The sequence below is a fragment of the Mauremys reevesii genome, linkage group 10 (genome assembly GCF_016161935.1).
Source record: "Mauremys reevesii isolate NIE-2019 linkage group 10, ASM1616193v1, whole genome shotgun sequence".
Taxonomy (NCBI): Eukaryota; Metazoa; Chordata; order Testudines; family Geoemydidae; genus Mauremys; species Mauremys reevesii.
This window is the reverse complement of record NC_052632.1, coordinates 67,967,413-67,992,030: the sequence shown is the minus strand read 5'-3', so window position 1 is coordinate 67,992,030 and position 24,618 is coordinate 67,967,413. Positions and strand designations below refer to the sequence as shown.

The 24,618-nt window shown below is 39.0% G+C and overlaps 1 protein-coding gene across 4 annotated transcripts in view; it reads left to right on the top strand.

The window, feature by feature from the left end:
- SMG1 (SMG1 nonsense mediated mRNA decay associated PI3K related kinase) overlaps nt 1–24,618 on the top strand; it is a 114,753-nt gene that overhangs the window by 13,607 nt on the left and 76,528 nt on the right. For all 4 annotated transcript variants that reach the window (XM_039490807.1, XM_039490808.1, XM_039490806.1 and 1 more), the window contains exons 2-6: nt 2,262–2,425; nt 8,664–8,819; nt 15,015–15,151; nt 19,139–19,197; nt 21,746–21,959. In XM_039490807.1, the coding sequence (XP_039346741.1) occupies nt 2,262–2,425; nt 8,664–8,819; nt 15,015–15,151; nt 19,139–19,197; nt 21,746–21,959 (730 nt within the window). The remainder of the gene's footprint in view (nt 1–2,261; nt 2,426–8,663; nt 8,820–15,014; nt 15,152–19,138; nt 19,198–21,745; nt 21,960–24,618) is intronic.

Genomic DNA, 24,618 nt, shown 5'->3' with positions numbered 1-24,618 from the left:
TGTTATGAAACTTTTGGGTGTTTAAGCTCATAGCAACTGAAAATCTGCTGCTCTGTTGCATTGAGTGGCTGAGATGGCAGAGACCCTATATGAGACATTCTCCATCTCCCTGAGCGTGAACTAGAAATTTCTGCAGTTCACCCTGGAGGGAGAAAATGTGCATGGGCCATGTAAGTGGAACTGAAGTATGATACAGATACATGTGGCACAAAATCGGCTTCATTTGCTACTTAATACCTTATGCTGTGGTAGTGACTGTAGTCCAGTTGTGTGGACATCTTCACAGCCCCCAGTTAGTTCTCATGAGCAAAGTCTTTTATTCGGGCTTTCCCTGCTGGATCTGGATTTGGGCCTAAGGGACATCTGTCTTTATTGCAATATGAAAGTATTAATTGGGACACTTATCTACTTGAGTCTGTAGACTGGGGACAAAATTGTAATTTGGGATGGGCATTGAGGAATTCAGGAAAATTCTGTTGGTTTTTTTTGTTTTGTTTTTTTAAATCCCCAATAATATTTTTAGTGGTTTTTCACCTGCAAAGTGCTTGACAAGCACTAACCCTCAGGATTGTTTTTCTGTTTTGTAGATTGGGAAGCTGATCTTTGGGAGCACCAGGTCTTTAAGAAATGATTGAAGAAATAAGTCTTTTAATATTTCTTGCTTTGGTAACCTTTTTGCCTGCAAAGTGTATTGAATTCCACTGTTTTGAATTTGCCTCTTGGCTCTTGCACAGTGAACTTTTTTTTGTTTTGTTTTTTATTGGAAGACCATTGAGGATTTGTATTATTTTTCTCTTCTGATTTTTGGGGGGGGGGGGTATTTAAGAGTAGAAAAATTAGACTGTCATTTTTTCTTGATTTATTAAATATAAACAAAGCTTATAATCAGGGCTTTGGAGCAGAGCTCTGAGCTGGAGTGCGGAGCAGCTCCGGAGCAGTGGAGCTGCAGGTTTTTGCCTGGTGCTGGAGCAGAGCTGGAGCACAGCTCCAAAGCCCTGCTCATAATGAATATGGGAGATCTTTAGGGCTTGCTGAACAGCCCCCTCTGTGAATAATTTTCAGCAATGTAAACTTGGGTTATATAAAAATCATTTTTGTTGGATATAGTTTTACTGGATTTAAAGTAAAACCTCCAATGCTACTTATAAGGAAGCATTTAAAAGAGTCTGGTCTTAATTAACTCAAGATAGTGGACTTGGATATGCAAAACCAATAACTTCAGAATATTAAATTTTACAGCATTCAAAGTCAAATTTGCTTGGTACATATGGGGGGAAAATGAATGTTGAGGTTTCGGTTTGCCACCCCGCACACTTTTTTTTTTTATTACGTCATGTTAAATAAGTTTATAAAGTATATCCAACACACTTAATGAAAGTAATGCATCTTAATAGTTTTTCCCCAGCGTCTTGTTATGTAGTTACCTTGTGTATGCTAAATAACTTCCCAGCGTTAAACTTACTGCTATACTTTTACACTGTACTTGAGAGGTACTGAAACTATTTGGTAAAAATTCATATTGTTTACTTATTTTGAGACGTGCTAGTGTGATTCTTATTATGATTTGGTTTTTAAAGTCTCCAGTTCTGGGACATCACAATTTACACTTCATACCGCAAAGGAATTGCCTGAGAAGTCTTGTGTAATTTCCAGACCCTTGAAAAGGGTAACAACTCTTTGCAGCTTTAATTCTCCCGCAGTCACTTTCTCTTTAAATCTCATCTCATCTCAGTATTATGCAGCTCATCACAAACAATATATCTACTTACAAGGAGGAATTACTTTGGAGCAATTTTAAGTTCCTCCACAGTTAACTAGATGGTGTGTGTGTGACAGAGAGAGATCAATCTGATTTTCTCTTTGGGAGGGCGGGGGGTTAGAGAGAGAGTGAGTGACAGAGAGAGATCAATCTGCTTTTCTCTTTGTCCATCCCTTCTTTCTTCCAAATTGATCAAAGATCTAACATTCCATGCAGTCACACAATCCATCCAAGTCTGAGCACTTGACCAGGTAGTTCTTACAGCAGGGCATCAACACACTAGAACACATTCATTACCTTTGTTTTCTGTTACTGTGCTTACTCAGTTCTGATTCAAGGCACAAGTTTAAGGTGCTTGCTTCTTCTAAAAGTAGCTAGGGTATACAGTGTAACTTTATTTTTCTTTCTAAGAAAATTGATTGTTTTTAAATGTGAGTTGTGTTCATAAATGTGAATCCCTCTTTTAGTGTACTCTTACATAAAAATAATTTTCTTTTTGTAGAACTGACAGTGCATCAGCTGACCAAGACAATTTAAAATACCCTGCATCCAGAGACCGGGGCAGCTCTGCCTCCTATGGATTACAACCCTCAAATTCAGCTGTGGTGTCTCGACAAAGACACGATGATATCAGAGTCCACACTGACATACAGAATGAAGAAAAAGGTATATGGATTGCTGTTTCATGTGTAAAGCACTAGGGGATATCCAAAAAAACCTTGAAAAGGCAGAAAACTTAAAACTGATAAAAGAGATTCTTTACATAAAGCATAGTTAATCTGTGGAATGCATTGCCACAAGATATCACTGAGTCTAAACATAGCAGGATTAAAAAAAGATTAGACATATTATATGGATAATGAGAAAATCCAGAGTTATATTATATAAAATAAAAAAAAAGATATTAATTGACTGATTAGAAAGGAACTTTGCTGTGGTCCTGTTATTCCATAATTGTCTGCTATGGCTTTCTCGCACCTTCCTCTGAAATACCTGGAACAGGTTGCTGTTGGTAGTAGGTTACTGAACTAGATGGACCATAGGTCTGATCTGTTATGGGAATCACTATTTTTCTAGTGATTATAGCAGTGGATTTGTAATTTACTTCTGGGATCTAGTCTGTACTTTGCCGCTCGCTGTAATCTTGAGCAAATTGTTTAACTTCTTTCTGCCTCAGCTTACCTTTATTATAAAATTGTTGTGTATATATATAAAAATATCTGGAAGTGACATTGTCTACTTCAACTTTATAGCTATTTTCTGGTTGGGAATGTTCTCTAGATTCAACACCTTGTCTACACAGCACAGCAATGTGCACTAGAGTAGTTTGAATTCTAAAACCCACCAGTGTTGTGCAGTAACTAGCATGCATAGACTCTGCTGTGTGCACTAAAAATTCCCTAAAAGGAAAGGGTCTGAGTTAGAAAAATCCGTGATCATCTCTTCCCTCCCCCCCCCCCCCCGCCCCCAGTTCAGAAAAATCATAGTTCTGCTGTTTTCTTTGTGGAAATGACCAAATACACTGATTTTGGTAATCAGGCATGGGAAGTATTTAATTTTAGTAGACTTAAAGAACACATACCTCCACATTCTTATCTTATCCACTAAAGAAACTTGTATTTTATGATGACAAGAAATCCATATTGCTGTCTAGCTTTGTTTTTGCTCTGGTCTTTGCACTGGTGGTGTTTTTGGGTATGTCTATGTTACAGACTTCTCTCCATTGAGTCTGCTTATAAAGGTCCAGGTACTTGTGGCTGCTTGTGTGTGAACTAGGACATGTATATTTAACCTGATCAGAATAAGTTGTCATGTTTTGTCCAGGGAATAGTCAGGCTAATAGCCTGTTGACAGATAATTGTCACAAATTGATTTTCTCTTCATTCACAATTTTGACTCAGTAGTGATCATTGGACTGCCATTGGTGGAATGTTTCAACCCTGTAACAAGAGATTTGAGAGGTTACACCACTCTTGAGGTGGTGTTTGGCAAGGAGGGGAGAGTACATTTCCTTTTTCCTCCCTGTTGTAGGCAGGTAACATTACATTTGATTGTGATGGTACTGGAAGTTCATTCCACAACCTTTCACAAGAGCCAGCTATCGCTCGTATACTGCCCCAGTTTCCACGATTGCACACCATTATGTCTGCATGTTTCTGCTAAAATGAACAACACTATAATATTAACACATTGAATTACTCCTGGTGGAATTCTGCACCAAAATATTACAAATTATGTGCACAATATTGCAAAATTCTGCATATTTTATTTGTCAAATTAACACAATATAATCACACAAGCGTCAATTATTTTGGTAATTTATTTCAAAATACCTGTCAGCAAGTATGTCTGTAACAATACAGATGACAAAAAAGATTCAGGAAATATTTGTTGACAAATAGATTCCTTACTAGGCATATTAACATAGAACGTTGAGTAATAATTCATTTAAACTACAATACAGGAACATATTTTCTGTACCCCTCAGAAGGAGTGCAAAGGCTTGGGGAAGTCAGGGGTAACAAAGGAGATGAGGGAGAGGGAAATAATTGCTGGGAAGGACCCTGGGTGTGAACTTGGAGGGTTGTTGGATGAGAGACAAATGGAACAGTGTTGTTTTTGGGGGGGGGGGGGGGGGAAGGGGTGTTGTAAAGGAGTGAGTGAGCCTTTCCCATGCAGACTCTGGCTGGCCCCTAGCCTCTCCCATTCAGTCAGGAACATCTGCCCCTGTCCCATGTGTCCCTGCACCCCCACTCAGCCACCCCTCCTCTCCTGTCCCCATGTGTGTCTGCATCCCCACTCTCCTTCAGCGCCTGGCTCAATATTGTCACCCCACTAGCTCATGTGCCCCCGCTCCAGTCTCCCCCCACTAGTCCTTCTGAACCCCAGTCTGTGTGACCCCCCCCACCCAGCAGCTCCACGTGCCACACTCTGTCCTTCCTCCCATCATATCCCGTTCCTCCTTATCTGTATGACAACGTGCATATTTAAATGTGGCTTTGGTTTAGTGTGAATTCAAATGTTACCTGATTAAATTACATGCTTTTAGTCTTGAATTTTAATGTGGTATTCTGTCCTTTAACCATAAAATATATTATAAACATAACAATTAAAAGAAGTGTTGTAGCCATGTTGGTCCCAGGATATTAGACAGACATGGTAATATCTCTTATTAGATCAGCTTTTGTTGGTGAAAGCGACAAACTCTTAAGCTTGTACACAACTCTTATTCAGATCTGAGGAAGGTATGGAGTGTCACAGCTAAATAGAAGGGGGGACAGATAAGGAGTTAACCCATGGTGCAAGAGACCATTCAAGGTGAAGTGAGCAGTTACCATCTCTAGAGTCATAGGACAAAAGAGGGTTAGTAGTTTACAGATTGTTGTAATGAGCCATAAATCCAGTGGAGATACATCTGCAGGGTTTGTATCTGTTATTTCTCTTAAAATTGCCTTCACCAAACAAGGAAACTGTACCAGAGTAGTGTGTTGCTTGACTTGTGGCAAAAAGGCCTTGATGACATATGCTTTCCGTTTAACATCTCAGATGTGCTGCTCTTGGAGAGAAGCTTTATAATTGCTCTTTGGGCCCACTGTATCTCAACGTCATTTGGACTTTAGTTTTTAAATTTTCTAATTCCTGCAGCCTTAAAAGACATCCCTGTTCTAAGCAACTGCTGTGGCTGCTAGAAGATGGTCTACATCAGTGTTTCCCAAACTTGGGACGCCACTTGTGTAGGGAAAGCCCCTGGCGGGCCTGGCCGGTTTGTTTATCTGCTGTGTCCGCAGATCCGTCTGATCGCGGCTCCCGCTGGCCATGGTTTGGTGCTCCAGGCCAATGAGAGCTGCTGGAAGCAGCGACCAGTACGTCCCTCGGCCTGCGCTGCTTCCAGCAGCTCCTGTTGGCCTGGAGCAGCAAACTGCCGCCAGTGGGAGCTGCGATCGGCTGGACCTGCGGATGTGGCAGATAAACTGGCCTGGCCCGCCAGGGACTTTTCCTACACAAGCGGCTTCCCAAGTTTGGGAAACACTGATGAAGACCATCTATGTAATAGTTATATTTCTTTTTCATCTTCCTTATATTGTGAGGCAGTTTGGCTTCTGGAATTGGTGTTGCTGAGAGACGGCCTAGCGACTATTGGTGATCTAGATTTTTTGACACACAATGAGTTCTTCCCTGGTTGACTGTATGGGTTAGATAGGGAAGAAATTCGAGATTGAGTTCTTGCCGGTCAGCCAAAGGATTGTGAAAGCCCAATAGACTATTCTTTGCAGTGTATAAATTGGCAATCCTGTGGCGAGATGGGCAGAGGGAAGTCCAGCACACAAAGTGCTGCAGCAAACATGATGGAGCAGAAGGTTTCTTCCATTCACTGTAAATTCTCAGAGAACTGGTTCTTTCAGGCTGGCATTGACATTTGGCTGTCACCATAGGATGGTATGAACACCACTGGGCTGTGCATTACCATGAAGAAGCGTTGCAGGGCATTGGGAAGGTCATGTACAAGAGACCATCCTTTCTTCTGGGTTGGCTGGTCAATAGTGAATCGACATCTAATTACCGTATTTTCTGCACCATAAGGCGCACCGGATTATAAGGCGCAGTCTCAATTACGGGATCTATTTCTGTACTTAACCCATACATAAGGTGCACCGTATTATAAGGCGCATGCTAAAACATACGGTCTACAAAAAAAGGTAACAGTGTTCATAGTGTAGTAAAAAGGTAACGGAAGCAAAACAGTGAGTTTAGTTGAACTTTATTCTACTATTTAACAATACACTCACATTATTTTTTAATCAATCTTCTCCCACAAATCCATCAAAGTCCTCATCTTCTGTGTCTGAATTGAACAGCTGGGCAATTTCGCCATCAAACATGCCGGGTTCTCTCATATCATTGTCGGAGTCAGTCTCGTTGCCAGGTGGCTGTTCAGCAATGATGCCGGCTTTCGCGAAAGCTCGGACAACAGTTAAAGCAGATACCTTAGCCCAGGCATCCACAATCCATTCACATATGGTGGCGTAACTCGCCCGGTGCTGCCTCCCAGTGTTAGTAAAGGTGTGTTCACCGTCTGTCATCCATCACTCCCACGCCGTTCGCAACTTCACTTTGAACGCCCTGTTTACACCAATGTCCAGCGGTTGGAGTTCTTTTGTTAATCCTCCCGGAATGATGGCAAGCCTTCAGTCGAATGGTGACTGTAGAGACGCTTCTCCCGGCTGTTCTTTGTTCAATAATCCATTGTTCAAGTTGGTCTTCTAACTGTGGCCACCTCGATTTGTTCCCGCGGAAACTCTGTTTCGTCGTCTTAACTTGGCGCAGTTCATTTTCTTGCTTCCTCCACTTCCGAACCATAGATTCATTGATGCTGAATTCTTTCGCAGCTGCTCTATTCCCATTTACAACTGCGTAACTGATAGCCTGTAGTTTGAATTGTGCCTCGTAAGCATGTCTCTTCACTGGTGCCATTTTCGGGGGTCCTTAGACAAACAAATGTTGTTTTGCAGCATACCGGTAGTATACCTACTGGAGGAGTGGAGAAGGTAAACGTACGTACTGTACGTATTACGTAATGTTCTCTGATTGGTTTATCGCTGCCAGCGTACGTAGTTTACGTATTACGTCCCTGTGTCAGCGAAAAATGGTCCGACAGTCAATCAAGCAAAGCGCTTACCAAAGTCGCACAACAACATTTTTACAGATTTTGGAACTCAGTGCACACATAAGGCGCACCGGATTATAAGACGCACGGCCAATTTTTGAGAAAATTTAAGGCTCTTAGGTGCGCCTTATAGTGCGGAAAATACGGTAACTTCCAGGGCTTGTATAGCCTAGAAATGTGCAGACTTTTAAGGAACATGATCCATTAGGGAAAAATGTTTGTTCAAAAAGGGTTTTAGAATTTAAGGCAATGACAGCATTTTAGATTGTATTTTACTGTTAGTGGAAGTGTTCCCAGTTTAGTATACATTGTGCACTTAGACTGGACTAGTGGTTCTCAAATTTTTGTTGGTGACCCCTTTCACACAGCAAGCCTCTGAATGTGCCCCCCCGCCAATTAAAAACACTTAAAAAAAATTTAATGCTGTTATAAATGCTGGACGTGAAGTGGTGTTTGGGGGTGGAGGCTGACAGCTCACGATCCCTATGTTACCTTGTGACTCCCTGTGGGGTCATGACCCCCAATTTGAGAACCCCTGGAATAGACTGTGCCATATTTAAAAATGTTTTTCCAAATAATAGACTTGTTAGTACACCACGTGTGAGTGAGGATATTTGTTGACACATGCTTAAAAGGGACATTGCCAATTTGAAAAATTGCATTTTTACCTGGAATTTTTTTACTGGCTATTGTTACAAATAATCCCTAACATCTTTATAACTGAAACTAGAGAACTTCCTCTCAGTCTTTTTCACCATTTCCCAGAGTGTACAAGATAATGTTTACCTGTTAATAGCAGCAGATCTGGAACTGGAAATAAGCAGGCAGCAAGGAACAGGTGGGTATGTGCATAGAGGATGGGTGGGCCCAAAGCCCACCCAGAAGACCTCTCTAAGTATAATTAAGAGCAAAACACCCTTAATCTTTTTAAGGGATTTAAAAAAAAAATCAAACATATGCATTATTTTGAAAATTGAACTCTTTGAAATTAGAGTTAAAAAAATAAAATCAAATTGATAGTGTCCCTTTAATCTGTACAAGTGACCCAGAAACTCAAAGGGCCTAAAAAAAACACTTTTGCATAGAAAGTCTAAAATCAAGCCAAATAACAAATTAAAATAATTAAAAGGCTTCCAGTTTTAATTATGAATAAAATTGAAACACTTTATTACATAGGTATAACACGCTACTAAATATACAAGGCAATAACATTCTGATTTCAAACCAATTTTTTCCCAGGTGGCTACAATGTCAATGGAGGATCTGGGGAAAATACTTATGGTCGGAAGTCGGTGGGGCAAGAGCTGAGAGTTAACAATGTGACCAACCCTGATTTTACCAGTGTTCAGCATGGAAATCGTGCTTTAGCCACAAAAGACATGAGGAAATCACAGGGTAAGAATGCTGTGTGTTTACAGGAAGAATAACAATAAAAACTTTTTTTTTTTTTTTGGCCAATCTCTGTCATATATTCAGTGAGTGAAAGGAGCAGAAGTTTTTTGACTAGGGATTGTGTACATACTTTTCAATTATTTTGTACTCTAAAATTGTAAACCTCCAAAGATAGGCTGACTGCAGATGAAAAGTATTTGGGGAAAAAATACGCAATTTAAAACCAAATGTTTTGGCTATATTGTTTCATGGGCTCCCGGAGGGCGGTTGGGGGCAGGGGACAAGGAGATGGGGGGAGGTTTGGATGAGTCAGGAGTTCTGAGGGGGCAGTCTGGGTGGGAAGTGGGAGGGGGCAGATAACGGGTGGGGGCTAGGCTTTTTGGGGAGGCACAGCCTTCCCTACCTGGCCCTCCATACAGTTTCGGAACCCTGATGTGGCCCTCAGGCCAAAAAATTTGCCCACCCCTGTCCTAAAGGCCTCCACCAAAATTGACTGTGCTATGCAATTTATAAACAAATAGTAACAGACAGTCCTTGCCCCAGATAGTTCAGTTTACTTTAGGCAAGACGTACAAAGGCTGTGAGAAGAATATTATCTCCATTTTACAGATCAGAAAACTGACACACAGACTGACTTATTCAAATAGAGATTTTGTCAGAGCCGGGAATTAAACCTAGACCTCCTGAGTCCCAATCTAGTTTCTTAACAAGAATGTCCTGTCTTTCTGATCTCTTCAAATGAGCCATAAGCAGGTGAAGTAGATGAATGACTAATAGCTATCCCTGTTTTAAGTCATATGTCTCTACTAATAGAATTTGAGGGTGAGAGGAGAGAACATTTTTCAGTATTAGCAGAATATTCTTCATTCTTAATATTCCTTTGAGCTAGCCACATCTCTGATTTGCTTCTTAAAGTGCAAAAACAACAGTCTTTAAAGAATGAAATTTAAAAGTAGCCATCTGTGACTAGTACACATCTGTTCATATTTCATCTGTCTTTGGACTCAACAGTTTGAGGGCATCTTTTTAGTTGAAGAGAGTTCACTAATGTAATGGATGGTGTAGTCTCTTAGCAAGTTATGTTGAAAGTTGGTGTCTCCTTTGAAATATAGAATAATTTTGTTGCAGTAGGATTTAATTTTTAATTTCTTTGTTGCCATGATCTGAATGTGGTTTCTTTTCAGTTGTTTAAATATGGAGGTTGTCTTAGTATGAGGGGTAATTAGCATGTTGCAGAAACTTCCCTATTTTGCAAACGAAGTCTTTTGCAGATGTCCTGTGTTTAGTGCTTTGCTTTGCACAACTTCATTCATGTTGCTAGGTGTTCATTTTGTCCTTCTGACTTGGTTTTCAGCCTATGATTTAGGCTCAACTAACTGCCAATCTCAACATTTTATTATGTAATAAAGATCAATGTTTCATTTATTAATTAAATCAAAGCAAAGCTGTTTTTAACAGAATTATAAAGTGGAAGACTTTTCCATGGAGAAATGAAGTACATCTGTCTAAACGAGTAAACTGTCTTTTTTTAGTTTCATATTGTAGTTTATTTTTGTATATAAAACAACATAACTGCATTTTAATTGAGAAATGTGTGGTTCTTGCTCTAAAGAGATTACAAACAAAAGGATAGACACACACAAGATGAGACACCAGGAAGTCAAGAGGTGAAGATTTTACTATTACAGGGTTAGTTATTTCTGTTAACTTTAGATCTACAAGTTAAAACTGAAGAGCCTGCCAGTTTTCTCTACCTCCAGAGCTGCAATTGGTGATAGAAATCCCTCTGTGCAGGTTAAGCACCGCCTTATTCAAGAAATTTCTAAATTATTTATTAAAGAGTACTTATATTCTTATTGCTATCTGGTTTTGCTCCTAACTGTAGTATAACTAGTACAGAGTGTGTTTCAGAAAAGTAGTTTCTCTCTAAGGCTCTGGTGACCAATGTTGCTCTGCAACTTAAATGCTACAGAAATTGGCTGACAAGGCAAAAGAAAACTTAGGGCAAAACTACTCATCTTGTTCCTCTCGTTTCTTCCACGGTGGGTCAGAGATTGGTGATTTTCTTTTTTCAGATGAGTCACTGCAGTGCCTTTGCACCGTGCTCTTCTATCTCTATAGCTCCGTCATGTATGGAACATTGGCAGGTAATCTTTGCAGAGCAGCTGCCAAATCAGTCCAGCAGCCAAAGGCATCTCAAATTAGACTGATCTCCTTGTAGCAGGGATTCCAGTTCCTAGAGTGGGAACTTCATGGAAGAAATTCCAGCTCTTTCCTTATGAACACCAGGGACTGACTGTGGTTCCTTCAACACTCCTCACTGGATGTATGGTGTGCTTTCCCATTTCTTAAGAGCATGACTTCCAGATAAGCCAAGAGCAAAGGAAAATGAATTCCGTCTACATGGCTATAGTAATCAGTAAGGTTGAATACATTGTGCTCAGTTCTAAGGAAGAAATTACAATGAGGAAATAACATGTTCTCCATAGGCCTTTGTGAAATTGTTTGAGCTTTTGGGGATGTATAGACATGCTGGCAAGAAACAAGATGTACATTAGACTGTGTCAAGTTTTCCTTGCCATTTCCTTTTTATAAAGATGCCCAATCACCTGTAAGGTCAAATTTCCTCAAGGTTTTAAGACACTGAACTAATGGCCAATGAGAAACAGATTCTCAAATGCCTTTTAATTTTTTTTTAAACCAGGAAGGGTAGTTACAACAATTGATACCTGTCTGGAAGGTTGGGAAGCACTTTTCCCAACCAGAATAGTACAAGGAGCGTGGTCTTCTAGGGTGAAATAACCAATTAATATTTACCAGAACAAAGAGTGACAATCCACAAGGGTCTCAAACCATTGATCTAGTAGTCAGTAATGACTAACCCTAATATTTCTCATGCTCCATATCTCTTAAACAGCAGGGAAAATCTAGTCATCCAGTCTTCCAGAAGAAGTCCTGCATTCTCCTTTAAATGGAGGAAGAAAAACTACTATCCATCTGAACTCCCCCATTCAAGAGAACACCATCACAGTTGGCTGGCTAAGCAAAGAACGGATGAATTTTATGGATTAGAGTTGCTACCTCCTGTCTTGGAGGCCTCCAAGCAAAACGACAATTCTTCTTTTTTGTATTTGTATGCACTAGACCAAAACATGGAGCAGTAGCCACTCACAGTTAGGACCAACGGAGCTCTTGTCCACATTTACTTTTTTCTTCAGAACCAGAGATCCTATTGAAGATCAGAAGAAGAAGAGCAATAGTCTTTCTGATCATGCAACCTGATGTAGGATGCCATGTATTTGGGGATCAACAAGTCTCTGGGAAATAATCTGTTTGTTCCACACAGGAAGAATCTGCTAGCATGGGAATTAATGCCATATCAGGATCCTACCAGGTGGAAGTTATCTGACTGGTTGTTTAGGTCATCTAATTATTCTTTTTTCCCCAGTGTTAATATGCCTTTCTCATCAATGAAAGAATTATGAATAAAGTCTATGCGTGCCAGTTGGTGTTCAGACACTAGAGCAAGGTCGGACAAATCACTCATAATTCACATCAGATTGTACAAGTGTGGGATTTTCACCGCTATGGTATGGATAAAGATGAATCCATATGGAGTGCATGTTTCCTCTATCCTTGTTTGTCCTCATAGTAATAAGACTATGATTTTCCTTACATCCAGATGTCAAGATATATCTGAAAGCAGACTCTGTTACTTCTGATAGATGAGCAGTTCATTCACCTCAATTCTTTTATCTGATATTAAAAGTATTTACTGAAAATTGGTTTAGGTTTCCCTAAAATTTCACTGTACGTTTTATTTATCAGAGTCTCTTCACCTCCTCATGACCTGATTTGTAGTGAGGGATCTCGGGGAAACTCACTTCTGTGTGTTCTACTTAGACAAACAGGTACCAAACATAGATTCTATTTCCAAAGTAAACCAAACTTTTCAGTTTTGCAGTAATTCTGACCACCTTTGGTAAGATTCTCTCCATGTAAAATAAATCTGACAAATTTTAGACAATTGCAGAGTCCTCAAGATTCCTGAAACCTAGTAGGTTACCATCTTATTTAGGGCTCCAACTCACCTATCAGTAATAACCTTCTGGACCATGGGATGGTACATCTTGAATGAAGGTACTGGTCAGGTAGTAAATTGATCGATCACTCACTAAACAATACAAAACTTATGTGGAGTCCGTACTCAACACAACATTTGGATGAAAAGGTTTGCATGTAGTAGTAACTTGTTAACTTTTATTTTATATTACTGTGGCACAAAAGAAGCCCCGACTGAGATCAGGGTCTCATTGCTCTGTACATACACATATATTATAAACAGTCCCTGCCCAGAAGAGCTTGACATAGAGAGGATGGAAAAAATAAGTATGATGCCTATTTTACAGGTTAAAAATTCTGTATTTGTCTCTCTTCTAACATTAAAACAACAATATGTCCTGCCACCCTCAGTGGAGTGGCAGTACTTAAAATGAAAACTGTTGCTAATCTTTCCTAGGGTGTGGGTTCCCTAGGCCTGCCAGAGGCCCCAGAGCTAGCAGAAACCTTGGAAATGCCTCACAAACTCCCCAAGTCCATGTCTGCTATATATACTTTACTAATGAAGAACTCCTTTAGTCTGGAGTTCTTTGTGTAAGCATAGGAAGGTGAGTTATCACAGCCCTTAAAAGAATCTCAGTGGCAGAGCATATTGCAGAATGTTACAAATGCTTCTGTGAATCTCAGGCTATGACTGATATACAGCAAAAGATTCTATTCAAAATGTATTGGACTCCACGGAGGTTTTGCAAGATGGGGGCCTTGTCCTCTGATGTATGTTGATGCTGTAATAGAGAAAAAGGAACCCTTCTGCATGCTATGGGACTGTCGAACAGTCAGGCAGTTGTGGAAGGAGGTGGACACAAGTGATGCTGGTGCTATGCTTCTACAACCAGACCTCAGCTTAAAATTATTTCCTAGGTTATGTACCTACTGTGCTAGGTTTAACTCCACACAAGACTTTGATTCTTGAGGGTTGCCATAATTATGAAGCACATGATTTTACAAAAAAATGGTGTAGGCTTATGCCCAGAATAGAGCAGTGGACCTGTCTGAGTGAGCAGCGAAAGAAAGAATATCTTACCGATGTAGGAGAGCACTTATATGAATTGGAAGAAATTTGGACCCTGTTTCTTGATACATTTGGATAAAGAATGTAGACAGCTCAAGGAATATAGACTTCCATTCCATCTGACCCCTCTGCTTTTTTTCCTCCCCCTTCATCCCCCCCGCCCAGTTTTTTCCATCCCGTTTTTGACTGTGTGTATTTTTACTGTTACCCCAACCCTAACATGTTGTCTCTGTGTAATATGGTTTTATTTTTGTTATCTAGTCTTGCAGCTTTGACAAGCTGTAAAATTGCATAATTTTATTGACTAGCCTGTGAAATGGGCAGTATTTCGTAACATATACAAGCTGTACATTATTTACTTTTTGTATTTTTTCTTTATGAAAAATAAAGGAATGTCAAATCTGTATTCTGCTGTTTTGAATTTCTGAAAATGTGTTATTCCATTCCATTCCAGTTAAAATCTCTCCTGCTTGGGACACCAGCTGCTAAGATTTCATTTGGACCTGAATATATGGGATATTAGGAAAGTTTTCACCTGAAAACTTTCTTTCTCAATAGTTAGGGCAAATAGGATTAGTGAGTCTATAAGAAGTGGAGACATAATTACAGTAAAGGTATTCTGTTTTGAACAGCTCTGTTTTCCTGCCTCTACAGCAGGGTCTTCTACTTATAAAACACAACAGTTAATCTGTTCTTATTGTTAATCCATCATAAATTAAATTTTTCAGTTTTGAAGTTCTTGCACTGATAGGCTCTTCAGCAGGCAGGGTTAGCCTAATGCTGTAACCACAGGTTTTGTTCTGCCTCAGAGCAAGAAGGAGACAGAAGAGACATTATAAGTTGTCTCCTATTTGCCAGAAGAGAAGAAATTTTCAGGTATTTGAACCCATTTTTCGATTTCATTTTTTTAATTTGAAGGCTAAGGTAAAAACAAAAATAAAACTGGGTTTTGTTTTTTCTCAAGGAATGGCTATACTATTAAAATATACCCACGAGTTTAAGTTCAGCTTTCTTAGTAAATACTGATACACTACATATATTATAGAGAATAAAATATTATTTTTCAGAGCGATCGTTGTCTTATTCTGACGAGTCTCGACTGTCAAATCTTCTTCGGAGGATTACTCGGGAAGACGACAGAGACCGAAGACTGGCTACTGTAAAGCAGTTGAAAGAATTTATTCAGCAACCAGAAAACAAACTGGTTAGTAATATTACCGTGCTGGTCCATGTATCATTAAAATGTATAAGATGTTTGTTCATTTTCTAAATCAATTTTATAGAAGTTCAACTATTGAAGTGTGAGGCTGGGTTAATGCACTTTTTTTTTTTTAAAGGATAAACATTTCTGGGCCATGTGCCCTTTCTGTAGCGTTCAGGAAATGATTTATAGCCTGATTACTTAAGACGTTTGCCTCAAAGCAAAACCACAAAATATGTGTGAGCCCAAGATGTAAATATGACATCCATTGTACAACAGTCAGTCTATTCTTTTTCTTCTGACTGCTCCTGGAAATGTTTTCTTAATGCACTAAGTGCATTTTTACTTGCATTTAAATTGTTTTCTTATATTCAAAATTATAGTTAACTTGAATATTTTCAGTGAAAATTGAATACATCTATAAATCATGGATTACTGTGACAAGGTTCATGTCTGAAGGAAATGCAATTTTCTAGAAAATACAGATGGATGGGGAGGGAAGGGAGAAGAACTTACAATGGTCTTGGGGAACCAGAAGATCCCCATCCCCACTTCAATTATGAGCTATCTTGATGCAAATATGACTGTCTCACCAGTAGCTTCCCTGCTGTTGAACAGGGACGGGTGATAGAGTAGAATCCTGTGAAATTTGTGTGATAGATTATTTCAGAAAAATGAACATTTCCTCAGCACCAACCTCTCAGATCTCTTTGAAGGGCGAAATAGAACCACTGAAGTATGAACCCTCTACTCCTGCCAAGGATCACTGCCAAGTTAGCAAAATTTCATAGTTAACTGTATAATATAGTAAATCTGAATCCTGTTCATTACCAGGATTGGATTGATATTTAATGATTAAAGGGCAGTCTCTGTGTTGCATACCAGACTTAAAGCCAGTTAAAAGGGGCAAGGTCATAAGAGGGCTTTACATGGAGTTAATTTTGCTATAGCCGTCTTAATATCTTTGCCTAAATAGGAAAGATTGTGGCAAAGTAGCTTTGGTTCTGCCTGCAGTCCGCTGACTTTCTTCATCCTTGACCCTATGTAACAGGATAGCTTGCACCTTTTAAAGGTGAGAGGCCTGGGGCCAGCCACTCTTAGGTAAGTAGGCACACCTTAGCAGGGATCAGGTTAGTCCCGTATAAGAGTAGCAGGAAGCTACAGAGAGAGGGGATGCTCAGGGAGAGAGAACTGGAAGAAGCTGTGACAGAGACTGCAGAAGAGCTGGTTGTGCACAGGAGACCTTTGTCCAGGCAGAAGGGTTTGGGCCTGGAAGACAGATAACAAGGCTGATGGCCAGGCAGAACAGATTCCATGAGAGGAGGGTAGGGCTGAGAGTAGCTTGCCAAGACAGGGAAGAACGGGGAGCCGGGGAGAAGAGAAGTCCCAGGACTGAGAATAGTTTTGCGTTTCATGCCAATAAATTAGATCCTAGGAGAAGGGGTGTTATGTAAGGAGCCCCTTGAAGTGGGGAAATTGAGTCAGACTTGCCTGTTGAGTGACCTTAGGCTGCAAGAGGGCATGGAAGGCAGTCCTCACGATGAAACCCTGGCTGCAGGCCTCTACAGGAGACTGCACTGAAGTTATTAATTGATATCTTAGCAATAGTCCAGTTTGCAAGCTGGAAGTCAAAGCTTTGTGAGCCCATCTAGTATTTTAAAACTGAACTGAAACAGAGAAGACATTGCATTTGTCTCCTCTAAATACAAATTTGCTACCACGAAGGCATCCAGTCTGGTCACAAAAGAAATGTTACTGTTTCTTCGAGAAGGCAGTCTTGATTCAGTAGATAGTACACCTCTCAAAGGAATTCTGGTGGATAGGGTTTCCTTGTTCTGGAAGAAAGTGTTTTACCTCCTCTGAATCACTGTTAGACACAATAAGAGTCTTCTAATTCCATTCTGCAATTTACAAAGATTTGGCATTATAGACCTGAGGTGTGAGAAGCAAAGAGCAAATTTGCCAGTATTTACATATTCGTGAGAGAATGAATCTATTGCAGATAAAACATCTACATGGGATATTTACAAATCTCCTGTTCTTCAGCAATTGGTGCTGAGTTCAGCAGTCTTGCTATCAACATCAGAAGCTTCTTTTGAAGATCATATAAATGTGATACAGTAGACGTGCAGCTGTATTTCTCAGAACGTAGTGGCAATGGCCATCTAACTTGTCCTTAACTCAGCAGTGAAGGAAGTAGACCTACAAACAATTAGAACATGAAGTATCATACTTTTCACACGTGACCTATCAGAACACTGTCAAAGCCTCTCAACAGTATCAAACCATTAATATTTTTATAAAGGAAATATGTTTTTTAACTTAGATAATTCCAGGAGCTACACTTTTCATGACTAAAATGTTTAGCTATGAGCAGATAATGTTCCTGACATAATCTTGAGCTAAAACTTTAAAACAAACAAGATTTTTAGTGAGCCATAGGGCTTGTATACACTGCGATGTTGTCAACAAAACTTTTGTCTTTCAAGGGTACTTTAAAAAGCTTCCCTCCCCCCCCCCCCCCGGTGAAAAACAAAAGTTTTGTCAGCGCAAGTGGCAGTGCGAACGCGGCTTTGTTGGCAGGAGCACTCTCCTGACTACAAAGCTAATGCCGCTCGCAGGGCTGGAAGTATTTTGTTGGCAAAAGTGCTGAACAAAATACTGACAGAGCGTTCACGCATACTGACTTTTAGCAACAAGGCTGTGTCGACACAGCCTTGTCACTAAAAGCTGCATAGTGTAGACAAGCCCCAAATGTTTGTAAGCACTAGATGCCACCACTGTTTTTGCGTTTTGTCTCGCAAAGCCTGCATAAGACTTCCCCCTCCTTGTTCCATGGTATCCTGTGCCTTTTCATACTTTCTTTCCCAGAAATAAAACAAGTTGGGGAGCCTTTGTAATGACACCATGAAATTCTGAGGGAGTCAAGCACACAGACCCTCTTATTTTGCCATTGTTTTCTGAAGTGGATCAGTATTTATCAGAATGTAAGATTTTTTTGAAGTGGCCACACACTTTTTCCCCAAAGCACATTAGAAGGTAAACATGTTTTATAAATAAAGAAAACATAAAAGTAGGAGTATTCATTTTTAAAACATGTCATTTTTTTGCTACATAGTGCCTAATACTGTTGCAATTAATGTATTTTTGTTTGACAATGCATTGCAGTATACACCGTGCAAATAACTATTCCTCTAGCTTCCGCAATAATTCCCTTTGTAGAATCAGAGATGTTACTGTTTTCCAAAGTTAGGATCACCTAACAAAACTTTTTTTTTTTTAAATACCCCACAGCCTTCACTCATCATTTAAAGGGTTATTCTGCTGATATACCTGATGATCGACACAAAAGTGTGTACCTATAGAAGACATTACAGTAGAACCTCAGAGTTACGAACGCCTGAGGAATGGAGGTTGTTCAAAATGTTCGTAACTCTTAGAAGAACCACCATAACGTTTTGTTCAAAATTTACAACTGAACATTGACTTAATACAGCTTTGAAATTTTGCTATGCAGAAGAAAAATGCTGCTTTCCTTTTTTTTTTTTAAGTAGTTTATGTTTAACACAGTACTGTACTGTGTTTTTGGATTTTTTGGTCTCTGCTGCTGCGTGATTGTGTACTTCTGGTTCCAAATGAGGCGTCTGGTTGACTGGTCAATTTGTAATTCTGGTATCGTAACTCTAAAGTTCTACTGTACTGGAGATAAGGCTCTCTTCATGTTTGTGATGCAACAGTATTAGCGAGAACTGCATTTAGGCTTAATCACGGTATGTTAGTAAGCTTTCCTAGCAAGTGCAGATAGGTATGAAAAATCTGTAGCACAGTATTACAAATCTATTTAAAATAATTCATAGCTGTGTATGATGTTCAGGGAAGATATAATAGCAGTCCACTGTTGCTAATAATGTTTTAATGTGAGTGTAGGAAGGATCTAAATTGCAGTAGCAATTGTGACAGTTTTAAGTGTATATCCTTTAACTATTGCAGGTACTAGTTAAACAACTGGATAATATCCTGACTGCCATACATGATGTGCTTAATGAAAGGTAAGCTTCAATAAGCTAGAAAAACGAAGCAGTCTAAAAGTTTTAAAGGGAAACTGTCCACTTGAATTTTTGCAAATTGACTAATTTCTAAAATATCCATTTTCTTATAGAACACCTTTTCAAATATTGTGCCCTGACTTAAAATAAAAAAATCCTGTTAAACATTTTTAAGTGCTTTTCTACTCCTGTGTTAGCAGCAAGGATGAAATTGACTGTTGGAAGTATGTAGAGTTAGTTTCACAAAGTAAACACAGTGCAAAAAGGCATTTTTCTCCAACTATCTATGCAGTCATACTTCATAGGCATGACAAGTTTATATGAGTACGGTGGGATTTTAAAAAATGCTTAAGGGAGTTGGGGTTCCAACTGTTAGGCATGTCAGAGAATCCCACCCACATTGCTGAAGTGCAAAAATGACACACACCTTATATTTCTGAGGTGTTTACTTTTTAAAAAAAATCTTAGATGCTACTTTTAACAATAACATGTACAGAATTTTCATATAGAAATGTGATTGTTATTTGCAAGGGGTTATGATATCTCTGTAACTGAAAGGTTGTATAATATCATTGACACTTGTTAATTCTCAGTTGCTATAATTAAAATGTGGATTAGTATATAAGATTAGTATAAATGCTCATTAGTAGCCATAGGTATTTTGACAAACTTTTGTTTGGTGGTCATTGCAGCAGAAAGCCTCTCTTGACTTTCATCCAACATGACACATTATATGTATTGTATTACGATCAACTTTCTAATCCTGTCACATTGCCAAGGATACTTTCACAAAGCTACTGGTCCTGTTTCACGATGTATGTTGAGCTGACCATTGTTTAGTAAAAGTCACTAATATTCCTGTTCAGAGTGAGTTTTTAAAATAATCCTTCAGTTGACATTTCTTTGTTTCAAATTCAGGAGATCTTTCCGGTGATAATATGAACAAATTCTACAAAATAAAATAAAAAAATAACTTTAGCTTGTTTTTTAAAAGCTGCTTGATATTATATCCATCTTCAATTTGTATCTCTCTATAATCGTTTCCTACTCCTTTGTTTATATAGTAGCTTTTTTCTAAAATTTCTACAGGCACCCAAATCCACCTCTTGTCTCTGTCGCTATACTTATAATGAAGGGGACATTAAATATGGTTACAAGGAAGTAAAATTTTATGCAACACATAACTAACCTTTGGAACTAAATGCAGCTAGAAATCATTGGGACTAAGAATTTAAGTAGCACTTAAAAGAGAGTGATCCATTTGTATGGGTAAATAAGAACATCCATAACTGCATTAGACTCGAAATACCCTTTTAAGAGGGACACCCACACCTTCATGCTTCTGGGTATAAGCAAACCCACTAAGTGACAAGGGTTAGAAGGAAGCTTCTTTTGTGAGCAGGTTATTCCATCATTGTCTGCTATGGGGTTTTTGGCACCCTTCTTTGTAATATCTAGTGCAACTGCTAAACAGGATACTGATCTACACAGACTGCTGATTTGATCTGGTATTGTACTTAATTCCTGGCTTCCTAAATAATGAAAATAATTCATACCTTAAGCATTAGCAATTTTTAACTTTTTAACTTGAAAGTTCATTTTCACTACAGTAGCTTCTGAATCTGTCAGTTTTATTTTGCTGTGTTTTCTGCTGACTGAATTAAATAGTTGGACTCTTCAAGTTTTTAAATGTTATACATAGAATACTGGAGCTTTATTATAAAGTAAAGGAAGTAAGTTATCCTCAGGGGATTGGGGAGCAAGAGAACCCAAGATTTACTCCATTTGAATATCTAATTATAGGAATGTACAGATTACAGAATTTTTGTGCCAAATGCAACCTTGGTACCTATGTGCTATAACTTAAATTAAAATAAAATTAATATTAATGTTACACATAAAAGAAAGAAAAACTAGTATTTTCTTAAGCTTCCCCATTGGCCAATAGACAAACTTCATACAAGCAAAGAAACACAATCCAACTAAAAGCTAAATGAAGGCTGTTTTACATGGTTTCTAGAAAGTGGCCAGACATAAGTTCTCATGTAGTATGAGAGGGAGTGAGTTCTTGAGGATCTCCCATTAAGAGTGCATTGCCATAGGCCACAATGAGGTCATTTTGTAGGGTTGCCAGAAGAGCACATGAGCAGATAGAATCTCTTGCAAGTGGAGCATGGGAGAGAGGTGGTGTCTGAGAGAGCCAGGTCCTGAACTTTACCCCGCTATATATTATTGTGTCTAAAGTCAGCTGTCTGTTTACAAGGGGAGATTTGTTCATCAGATGGCAGGTCTAAAATAGTTTTTCCAATCTAACTGTAGTATTTCCATATTTATATAGACTTGTTTAGTGGAAATCCATTTCATATTATTCATTTTTATATAACTCATCTAAATGGCGGGTGCAGCTTTTAATGGAAGGAATACAATAGCTTCATATATACATGCGTTTTTTGCTTTAGAAATTTTTTTTCTTGTACTTGTTCATTGTGTAAAAGGTCTAACTGCTTTTACCCTCTGAAAGTGTAAATTAATTTTTTTTGTATAAATACAGTAGCAAATTGCTTCAAGAACTGAGACAAGAGGGAGCTTGCTGTCTTGGCCTTCTTTGTGCTTCTTTGAGCTACGAGGCTGAGAAGATCTTTAAATGGATTTTTAGCAAATTTAGCTCATCCACTAAAGATGAAGTTAAACTTCTTTACTTGCGTGCAACCTACAAAGCACTAGAGACTGTGGGAGAAAAGAAAGCCTTTTCATCTGTAATGCAGGTAAAAATAAAAGTTAAAATTGGGGCATTATTGCTTTTCCGGTATTATATTGATGCACAGCTTGAATCAAATCATTGATTTTACTAAAATGAACACATGAAGAGTAAGCAGTCGGGGTGTTAGAATAATAGAGATACATAATCCTGTGAAAAACACATTTTACACTTCGGAATAAAAAAGTTTGATATTTTATGAGATTTAAATGTAATTTTCCTTTAAAAATGTGATTTGAATTTGAAGTCTGGGTTATAGTTTGAGAAAGCTTTACATAGTAGAGATGTATGAAATGTCCTTCTTTATTCTGTTCTTGGTTAATATCTAGTCTGTAAGTATTTTAGAATTAAAACTATTATTTTATCTCACTTCTTGCTGCCTGCGCTTGGTTATTGTAGCAATTTTTTCCACCTTTTTACTTGATTAAACTGGAAGACTTGGCAGCAAAACTTGCCAGACCCTCCCTCCCCTTGAAAAAAAAATTTCAGTCATAGGGACATCTGAAATATCATCTGTCCAGAATGAGGGCTGTGAAGTATTTAAAATCAGCCTGGTGGCTGGAAGGTCCACCAGAGCACTAGCTTGTGTTTGCCTTGTATTTTAATTTGCACCTTTTTACTCTTCATCCAGTTTTGTTCTTGTGAGTATTCATGATTTCATCAGTTTCCTGGGTTGTTTTTGATAGGGAGACCTGCCTATGCTTAAAAGGGTTTGCTGGTATAGATATACTGGTAGAGTTGTATTGGCAAACTGCCCTAGTTGGAGATGTTCTTTCGCTAGTATAGTTTAAACCAGTTTCTAAAATGGAGTAAGGCTTGGTTTGTATCTAAAAGTTTTTTGCTGGCATAATTATAACTGACATAGTTATGCTGGCAAAAGCCCTAGTATAGATAGCCATTCTGGCAAACCTTCTAGCGTAGACAGAAATTATATTAGTAAAAGAGTTCTATTGCCAATATACCTTACGCCAGTTCCCAAATAAGCTTTACTGTCAAAAGGACTCTTTTGCCAGTATAGCTGTGTCTCTACTAGGTTTTTTTTCTCCTCCTATCCTTGACCGACAGCTCTGCTGGCAAAAGCCATAGTATAGAAGCAGTTACACTGGCAGAAAAGTCATCTTGCCAGTATAGCTTATTTTGTTCAGGGAACTGGTAAGAGTTATACTGGCAGTAAAGCTGTTTTGCCAGTATAAGTTACATCTATATTAGAAGAGTATGCTAGAATAGTTATAGTGGTGTAACTATACTGGCAAACCTTTTGTAGTGTATACCGGCAAAAGGACTCTTGCCAGTTTAATTGCATCTATACTAGGGCTTTAGCTGGCATAGATATGTCAGTCAAGGTCGGAGAAAAATCACACACCTTACTGATATAGCTATGCTGACAAAAGTTTTAAGTGTAGACCAGGTCCACACCTGTAGCACAGTTACTATGCTTGTTTTGAAACGCTAAACTTTTTTGTCACTGTCACTTATGAGGATTCCTTCAGTGGAAGGAGTCTGTAGGAAAAAATGCTAATTATAGTTAAGGAGCTCGTTTTATTTAGCGGTCACTTCAGTTAGCTTTTGGCCTAAGGTACCTTACACTTTTTTCCATCTCTTAAATGTTTTATTATGGAGTGGCTAAAGCTCTACCCTCCCCTTCTCCAGACAGTCGCTCCAAGCTAAAAATATTTGTGATTTACCCTGGGGATGAGCCTACAGTAAATCCCAAGTGTTTGGGTAAAAAGTATTCAAACTGTCTTTTAAAAGGTGTTAATTGTCAGTCAGTTAAGTCAAGATAAACTCATGCCTTCTTTTTTTACCTTTCGATTGTGTCTACAGTCTGGAGACTTGGTCTGCACTTAAAAATTAGGTTGACATAGCTACGTCATTCAAGGCTGTGAACAGTTTCGCCCCCAGAGCACTGTAATTAGGTTGACCTAACCCTGGCGTAGATGTGGCTAGGTCGATGGAATAGTTCTTCCATCAACCTAGGTACCACTGAGCTGCAGTGCTGTAGCTGTGCCATAGTAGTTTGTGTAGTGTAGACATATTAGTTTGGGTGGTGGTGGTCCTACCCGGATGAAAAAAACCCTTCTATTGACACGTCTGTGCTCCAGGGCTATGCTGGCATAGCCATGCTGACATTGGAAGGTGTTTTTCCATCCGTGTAGGAACACTACCTCCACGAATGAAATTAGCTACGTTGATGGAAGCATTCTTCTGTCAACATAGTTGAATCTACACGGGGGAGGGAAGGTCAGCATATCTGTGTTGATCAGGGATATGTCCTCCTCCCTCCCGATTAGTGTAGCTATGTAGACCTAACTTGTGAGTGTGTAGGCCAGGCCTTAGGAAAGACAAGGCTTCTCTCCCTAGGCTAAAGCATGAATGCTCGTAGCCTGGATCAAAGTGAGGTGTGATCACATAGTCTTTATGAATGTTAAATATCTCCTAACTGGATGTAAAAAGTCTAGTGAAGACAAGCCGTTTGTGAACCTCAGGTATTTTGGAAGACTCATCCACATGTTCAGCCCATGTAAGTGTTAGAACGATTGTTAGGGGAACCTTCAAGTCTTTTGTAGTTCGTTGGAAACCCTAACACCATGCAACCCCTCTCCCTTGGTACCCTTATTAGTCTCTGTAATTCCTAGTAAGCTTAAATAAGTTTGTCACTGTTAACC